Source organism: Leptinotarsa decemlineata, unplaced genomic scaffold (assembly GCF_025532065.1).
Source record: "Leptinotarsa decemlineata unplaced genomic scaffold, Ldec_3_MD MMD2_P_RNA_scaffold_11, whole genome shotgun sequence".
NCBI lineage: Eukaryota > Metazoa > Arthropoda > Insecta > Coleoptera > Chrysomelidae > Leptinotarsa > Leptinotarsa decemlineata.
Genome location: NW_027412525.1, coordinates 3,882,958 through 3,891,186, shown reverse-complemented (window position 1 = coordinate 3,891,186; position 8,229 = coordinate 3,882,958). Strand labels below are relative to the sequence as shown.

Below are 8,229 nucleotides of genomic sequence, written 5' to 3'. Positions count from 1 at the left end.
AAGATTCCTAGAAACCCTGGTGTTGGTAACGCTTAGATTTTGTTTTGAACTTTTTGAAGGAACCACCTGTTGCTTTTAACAACACTTACGAGAGTTTTCCCAAGATGGCGCTATTCTGAACTGTTCGAGTCCCCGCTGAGTCAGTCAAATTAATTATTATCTGTCATTGTCAAAAAGAATTTTCAACTTTTGGTATTTTGAAATTGATATTTTTTGTCATCCCAATCTTTACATTACATTACATTTTTTATTATAGTTTTCGTTCGTTAGTTCTCAGTTATTTTAGTTTGGATACATTTTTCAGTAGTAATAAATGTGTGGACAGTGTAAAAATTCGAGTAATCATCTGTATTCAGTGCCAAAGGTAAATGAAACATTTTATAATTACTGTCAATCCACCACGGATAAACTAAGTTTGTATCAGCCTACACCAAAAACCAACTTTATATTTTGAATAATCCTTCACCCTTTCAAATCCACCTTCTGCTACTAGAGTATCATTATTTTCTTAATCATAATATCAAATTGAAAATAAACATTTACTTATGATTTTTTTAAATACAACTCAATACCTAGTTGCAAGAAAAGTCTACTCATAGAATCATAGATACCTACAGATGAATATTACAGTATGCAGATAGATTTATTGCATTTCTACAGAATTATTATGAGAAGTAAGTAAGTTTACAGTTACATGAAATTTAACATCCATTTAAAATATCATGATATTAATATCAGCATAAAATTTAAAACAAATAAAAAATTAAATCTATATCAACAATTAATAAATCATAGATTAAGTTTGAAAATCACTGACTGAGTAGGGCTCCATGTCAAACAAATAGTTCCCCAAGTCTAACAGAATGTTGTATATTTTTGAAATCTTGTGGAAAATTATTGTAGAACTCGAGGGTGTTGTTGTACTGTGGACTTGTATAAAAAAAAATTATTGGGTGGTTAAAAGACTACTCATGTATGATGAGAAACCTAATGCTCTCTTAAATATATACTCGTAGTAATTGTTAGCATATAGAATTCCAAGCAACCAAACAGTATGCTCTTTTAACTTTACTTGTTCTCAATTGGTGATTTGAATGGTTTTATTTGTGCATTGTACCTGATCGAAACTGTAATTTATAGGATGAAAACAAGAGGAAACTGTGGATGGATGCTGTTAGGAAATATCTGCCTGATGGTGCTTTTATTTGCTCAAAGCATTTTCCCATCCATTTCATTGGTGAGAAAAAACTATTGAAGGGTGCCAAACCATCATGCATGTGAGTATTCAGTTTCTACAGCACTACCTATAAATCCTATCAAAGATTTGTATATTTTTTCAAGGTGCACTTATAGAGAAGTACTTAATTGTACGAATTTCAAGAAAACGTGCACCATTTCCAGAACCAGTTTACTAATAATTTCTATAGTTGGAAAGTATCCGTTGAATAAGGTATCAAAAGCAAATTTGATCACATACAAATCAAGAGAGAACACTTGGTGTTATCAAAATGATAAATATCAAATTATTCATATATGAAATGATAAATAACCCCTTCTAGCTTTACCTATCTACAAAAAAAGGTTCTTTTCAACCGGCTGTTCTCTAACGGTAACCCTGAGAAGTTCGCAGTTGGAAACAAACACTCTATGCCATTCATTTCTCTTGAAGATAAAAGATTGTTGTTGTTTTCAGTTCAACTCAAGCATATCAATGTCCTTTTACAAATTTCATATAAGGCTCATAACGGACTTTAAAGAAAGTTATTGATAACATAATATGAGAAGAGATATTTATTTAACAATTATTTAATTGAATCATGTTGAAAAAGGGATATGTCACAAATTGTCTGAATGTGTGGAGTTTAGTTATATCATTTCATATTATTTTTCATTTCAATGATCGCAGCTGCTGTTTTGTTCAATATTTTACATCATATTTTCCCTTCATACCTTTCATAAAAGTACATCATTATTCAATACGGGCTAATAGATGCTAATATAATAAAAGGTGATAGTGGAAGAAAGTTGAACAACATTTTCTACAAATGCCTGATTCACAGAAAATTAACTTCATTAACTTCACCCTGTATTTCCTGATATTTCATATTTGTCAATATCTGTGTAAGCATCCTGCTTACACATGAAAATAATAAATACGATATCATTATTATAAACAGCCTCTTCTGAGAACATAATCAAAAAGAGGTGTATCTTTTAGAATCTTTCTTGTGAGACGGGAATAATGAAATGCCAGTAGGTATAAAAAAAATTAATGGAAAAGTTGTTATCGAACAAAGGGTTATATTTAGGTATACATGCTAAGAATCGCACGTTAAAAGGTAAGATTTCGTTAATCCCTGTTCGCACAAGTTTCGACTTCTGAGGGCTGCCGTTTGTAGGGGAACGACAGCTGGTTAACAGAAAAACAAATTTTAACAAATACCATTTTAGTCTTTTGTCCATGTTTATTTACAGGGATCTCAATTTATTCATTTGTATATAGGTGAACCCCAATTTTTGTTTACAATAAATTATATAACAAAGACAGCTTGTACTGTAACCACTTATACTACTACTAGTATAATTATTATAGACACATTTATGTGTGTTGAATGAAGGACAATCAAAGTAATGAAAAACATTTACATGAGCAAAGAGTGAGATTCTTAAAAATATTTTCATTATTACAGAAGAAATTGATTTTATCAGAGTAGTTATTTTCAAGTCTCAACATTTCAGATAAAGGAGAATGATACCAATAGTTAGTTAAGTGATATGGTGTAATAAATAGCTTTATTTGTCTAATGGACCTCCATGGAACGTTGGAAGTTATAAGGGAGAGAATTTCTGGACAATCAATGAAACCAGATATAATTTTGAATAGATAAAATAATGATTTAGTGTAACTTCGATTCTGAAATCAACATGAAATATTTCTAAAATCGAACTGAATGTATAAACCCATCCTGTATAATTTCGTAATAGTTAGTTTCCTGGCTTTGCCCTGATCATTTTCAGTAAAAATATTTGACTGCAACTGAGACAATCATATTCAGTTGCGTTGATGAAGTAATCTTAGAGAATAAAGTTGATACTGAAATTAGTTTCAATGAATATCTTATGAGGAGTACTTCGTCAACGCCGCTGACTGTCGTAGTTGCAGTTGAAACGTTTGGAGTTTACCAAAGAAGACAACAGCAAAACCCGAAAACCAACCAAAACATTGAAGTCAGTCATGAAATCATACTACATGAGCTATTGAAAATTGTTGATGAAGGATGCTGAAATTTTCCCAGATTCAAAGATTGATTTTCATTTTTTTATAACTGGTTTTATTTTTCAGTTTGCAGTTGGATTATCCAGTGGAAAAAACTCCGTTTGAAACATGAACAACTGAAATACTTGAATTCCTATATTTAGTTCTGTGATCAGTTTTTTCAAAGAATATTTGATAAATCTTCTGCCAAATATCTGATAAGGATTGTGTGATTATTTATATAGTTTTATTAATTTAATTAAATAACATTTATTGATCTAAAGGGTAAAACATGTTTTAGACAAGTAAATTGATGGATATATAGCCGTTACTATGTGGTAGAAGATCATCATGAAAAATTTAGATTTTAGACAAGTTCTATTGTGAAATTGATGTGATAGTCATTTTTATAATAAAAATAGGTATTTTGATATTTTTTATTTCTTAGTGAAACCGCTCCTGAACTTCCACTAAACGTTTTTCCTAGTCCATCCTGTAGTATTCTACCCGATTCACACTCTGTCACAAAATATCCATTGGCAAATTCTAGCAGTATTCAACTAGAGAATATTCCTAACCCCATTTTGGTTTCAAATACTTGATGACATCCAGATTGAACCAAGATCATTTGGAGATGATAATGTTCACATATCCATAACAATTCCAATCAACTTTGTTGATATCATTTTCAGCATTTTTGGGATGATGAGAGCTGCAGGTGGATGCAATACTCATCCCGAGTCAATTCAAGTTGGACAAATATTCCGCTTAATGTCCCTCTATTCTCTGATAAAACCGCCCAGGGAAAGTAATGTTAGTGGAGGAGAAATGATGAAATCCCTTCTTCATATTGGAGATCTGAAAGAAAAACAGCAAAAATTTATATTCTATATTGAAATAGAAGAAACTATCTCCGAAATTGAAGAGGACTTCTCAGGTATTCATGAAGCTTTTGCTTATTTCTGTGAATATGTTGCAAAAAAAATTAAAGGCAACACCAAATGTGGAGAATGTGTGGATTCGATATTGGAGAAGGGAAATGAAATATTCAATTCCCTCATAAGAAACAAGAGCAGAAGATTTTCAACATAACCATCACAAAAAATTAATAGCTTTCTTCACGATGTTGAAGCCACAATAATATCAGATGTTTTTGAGAGGGAACTTAAAAGAAATTGCTTTCCAGTAATTTTAATCAAATTGTCAAATTTTTCTCCCAAAAATATTGTAGGTTGTGAACACCACAAGGAAGAATTGTCAAGAGAGGCACTGAGGGCATATTTGATCTCTAGATTGAATATCTGCTGTGCTAAAAAGCATGATGAAAGAGCCCTCGAAAATAAAAATAAAAAAAAATACAATTTTCTGTGAGTCAAATTTCGAAAAATCTGAAAATATCTGTTGAGATGTGATACTCTCATCAGCTGTATGTTTTTTTAAAATTTGATTGAATATTTTCAAAAAACTACCATCATAATTGATGATCACGTTGTTTGAAAAAAAGAACTCTTTTACACACTCAATGTAAAAGGTTGTAGTAAGCAATTAAAGTATATCAGAAGACATTTTGTATTTGTATTCTAAAAGACGCTAAACTACTTTCATGCAGTCTGCAGAAATTCAACCTGGTGTTCTCTGAACATTACGGTATTTTACTTTTCGTGGGAACCTGAATATAAAAGAAATCCCATCACAAGGAAACTGGAAGTTAATTTACCACTGGTAAGGATATTAAATACAATTTCACCTCAGACTGATAAAAAACTAACTTAACTTTTGAACGGTTTGACGTAGAAACATGAAAAAAACGTTTGGGGGCTATTACCGATACTATTTTTTGAAAAAAAAACACTGTGATTGCTCGATAGATGGCTGGGGGATGCACTTCAACTTTTTTCAAAATTTTAATTGGCATGGGGGTCAAGTGTCAAATTGGTCTATCAGTGATGACCTGCACATACAATCATAGCAAAAAATATGACTCAATGAAATCAAATTAAAATAATAATAATGGAAGATATTTGAATTAAACTTTGTTCAATTCATGCTGGAACTGTAAATTTCAATAATTATAAATACAGAAATCTTATAAACTTTAATATACTTTTACAGACAATAAATAGTTCACATTCTTTCTGAACCAAAGAAGTTATTCAATACATCTGATGATCAACAGAAGGTAATTGACCATCTTACATCTATTGTAAATCAATAAAGTTATTTGCAGAACCCAAAGGCTTGCATGACGAGTTCAAGGTGGGACTGTAGTGCTATTTTTCTTGAGTGATTTTCTGTACTTAACGAGATGTGTATGTATACGAAAATCAATGTCCTGATTCATGAGTAGAACTGCTAGGTGTGATACACATACATCCATAGTCACTATGAGTAGATGTATTTTGGTTGAATATCTATTAGAAAACAGCTGTGTTTCTACTCATTACATTGTTCTTCGTATATAAACCGCTTATTCCAAATTTTATGCATCAATGAGGAAACTTTTTTATTATTAATTAAAAAAAACGGTTAAAAGTTGGTGCTTATCAAAATGATCTCTTAACAGGTAATCGAAAAGTTCGACAAAGAATTCACTGGGAATATTTCTTTGTAATCTAGTGAATTATTCAGTTTTTCCATTCCAATACCATACTAAAAACATGTATTCAAGTATATAATCTTTATACTTACCACCTGTTTTGCGGAATTCGTTCCGATAAACAACCAATGTCAACTACATATCTGCCAACATTTCTTGAGTTGAAATATCAAGAAATTACACGAAATTTCTTCAAAACTTTGCTTGGGTTGAAACTTCAACTAATAATTCACCAGAACTTGGACACTTATCTTTCAATTTAATACTGACAATTCGTCAATAACACTTAAAACACAAAAAATTCATTAACTCACTTTTTAAGTTATCCTAAAAGCACAGTAGGTATGAAAAATGAATGTGGAATTAAATATAAATACAAATACACCCTGTGTGGTCTTATGATTACAGTTTACTGTAATGACTGCTTGCGCCATCTGAAACGGCGTAAACGGCGTTGATCTCTGCTAATCAAGTTAGCCATAAATCCCTCATTTTACCCCAAACTTTTGCAGGTATGAGTAGATGCACCAGGGTTTTTAGACATCTTAGAACTAACGCATCTAATTGTATTGACCTGGTGGAATCTTGCTGCCATTTGGAACGTTGTTGCAGGCTGTGGAGGTAGTCTCTACTCCACCATTTCCAAAATTGCTGTACCATTTGTTGTAGTCGTTGGAAATGTTTCAAACGATTGGACGGGATGTCAATGACATTTGACTGTGGTATACTCAGCAGGGAATCACCAATTAGAAAATGTCCAGGTGTAAGAGATTGGTAATCATTAGGATCATTGGACAGAGGAATCAGAAGACGCGAGTTTAAAATTGCCTCTATTTGTACAAGGACAGTGGACATGTCTTCAAAATTCAATTTTGCATCCCCTAAAATGCGCTTGAGATAGTACTTAAAAGATTTAATAGCGGCTTCCCAAATACCTCCGTGATGTGGAGATTTTGCGGGTATAAAGTGCCAACCCAGCAAACAATGAATCTCTGGCCGTCTTCTGGCCCAATGCATGATCGGTCGGCAATACGCTGGCAACGACAAAGCTACATAGGCAAAATGTCGGCCCAATGTATGGCATATTGTAATCGGATACCTACAATTCAGCCAGCAATGGGCCAATACTATCAAAATTGTGTCTTTCGACCGACATCATAAAAATGAAGGCCCGTTTCAAGTGTTATTGAACAAAATTTTCCAGAGCAGACCAAAACCTTTTACGAATAAAATCTCTTGTTCAACAGCCAATTGAAAACAAGTTATGCTATAATCGAGAACTGTCATACGAACCGTGAATCTAGCGTGATACGAACTGGCGGATAGACAGACGAAATCCATCTTCATTTCATTCAGGTTTGGAGACCAGCTCCCCTACCCTTTTGGCTGATCATTGGCCTTGAGAGGGACCAATGGGTACATGACTGATGGGTGACGGCATGAAGTCCTTAGACATCAGTGCCGCCCTTCACGGGATACCCCTACCTGGCTGGGGTGGGATGGATGAAGAAGTTATTCATCCTTTAACGGGGGACATGAGGGCCTCATTCGACAGAGTGTCGGGGCCTTCTATATCGGGAGGGGTCGTCTACAGCGTAATCTGTGGCTTCCCTAACTAACGGCGGATAGACACATATAGAATTCCTATATATATAGGAATTCTATCCTTATGAAGTGCGCATGTCGCATGAACAGATTTTTTCAACTCAGTGGTTATTCTGCCTAGGTAAGGTTAGTCAGGTCAGGTCAGGTTAGGCTAATAAGTTACAGATTTTCAAATCGCAAGCTAGGATAGTTTGCTCAGGTTAGGTTTGTGTGTAAAATCGTGAGCGAAAAACTAAATCACGCATTTTCAACTTGCATGCAGCTGTCTTGTCATTTAAAGTTCCCGCTATTTCATTTATGACAGAGAACAATCAAATTCAAATCTGATGTTCATGTGACATGCGCACTTCGAAGATCGAATGATTCTGTGATTGTGATTCAAGGACTATATTATAGACCACAGTTCATTGTTATTTTCATTCATGTATTTTTGTGATTTATTAATTGCGATTAAACGAGTGTGGGTTAGTTTAGTGAAGAAGAATGATGACAACTTCTCCTGATGAATTGAGGTAATAGTATTTATTTCTATAATCAATTGTAGCGTCAGTTACAAGAAACAACCTTCATTAGTTTTTGAGGTTAAGTATATATCGCCAAAATCTTGTGCTGAAAATAACGACAATGTTCAAGAATTATTGCAGAAGTTATAAGTATAAACTTATTAGGAAAAATTTGGAAAAATCTGTAGCCTTGATTATGTATTATTTAAAAACTTGAGGTTCATGAAAGTTTCTTTCAGTCCGCATCTTTGTTAAGTATTGGAGGCAAA

General features: G+C 33.1%; 2 protein-coding genes and 1 long non-coding RNA gene across 5 annotated transcripts; 2 read left to right on the top strand and 1 right to left on the bottom strand.

Annotated features, from left to right (window-relative positions):
* On the top strand, window positions 1–4,002 carry LOC141480125 (uncharacterized). Of its 3 annotated transcripts, none has more exons than XM_074169939.1 (3): window positions 1–364; window positions 1,141–1,277; window positions 3,705–4,002. In XM_074169939.1, exons 1-3 carry the CDS (start codon window positions 314–316, stop codon window positions 3,856–3,858), a joined length of 342 nt encoding a protein of 113 aa, XP_074026040.1. In that variant the 5' UTR covers window positions 1–313; the 3' UTR covers window positions 3,859–4,002. The 3 variants fall into 3 exon arrangements, with proteins under 3 accessions (XP_074026040.1, XP_074026033.1, XP_074026045.1); XM_074169932.1 differs by lacking the exon at window positions 3,705–4,002 and adding an exon at window positions 1,342–3,689; XM_074169944.1 differs by lacking the exon at window positions 3,705–4,002 and adding an exon at window positions 3,344–3,689 and having other exon boundaries at window positions 144–364.
* On the bottom strand, window positions 1,347–6,407 carry LOC141480131 (uncharacterized). Its single transcript, XR_012464183.1, has 2 exons — window positions 5,945–6,407; window positions 1,347–4,114 (listed from the first exon to the last, which is right to left on the bottom strand). It is a non-coding gene; the product is annotated as an uncharacterized lncRNA (long non-coding RNA).
* Window positions 3,959–4,728, top strand: LOC141480128 (uncharacterized). Its single transcript, XM_074169951.1, has 2 exons — window positions 3,959–4,193; window positions 4,488–4,728. Exons 1-2 carry the CDS (start codon window positions 3,959–3,961, stop codon window positions 4,625–4,627), a joined length of 375 nt encoding a protein of 124 aa, XP_074026052.1. The 3' UTR covers window positions 4,628–4,728.
* Window positions 6,408–8,229: the final 1,822 nt, after the last annotated feature.

Excerpts from the sequence above, each read along its gene's own strand:
- LOC141480125 (XM_074169932.1), top strand. The coding sequence starts at position 314 with ATGTGTGGACAGTGTAAAAATTCGAGTAATCATCTGTATTCAGTGCCA. Across the intron at positions 365-1,140 it reads ATCTGTATTCAGTGCCAAAG|GATGAAAACAAGAGGAAACT; the intron begins GTAAATGAAACA and ends TGTAATTTATAG. Across the intron at positions 1,278-1,341 it reads GGTGCCAAACCATCATGCAT|GTGCACTTATAGAGAAGTAC; the intron begins GTGAGTATTCAG and ends TATTTTTTCAAG.
- LOC141480128 (XM_074169951.1), top strand. The coding sequence starts at position 3,959 with ATGATGAGAGCTGCAGGTGGATGCAATACTCATCCCGAGTCAATTCAA. Across the intron at positions 4,194-4,487 it reads AATTGAAGAGGACTTCTCAG|GTTGTGAACACCACAAGGAA; the intron begins GTATTCATGAAG and ends AAAATATTGTAG.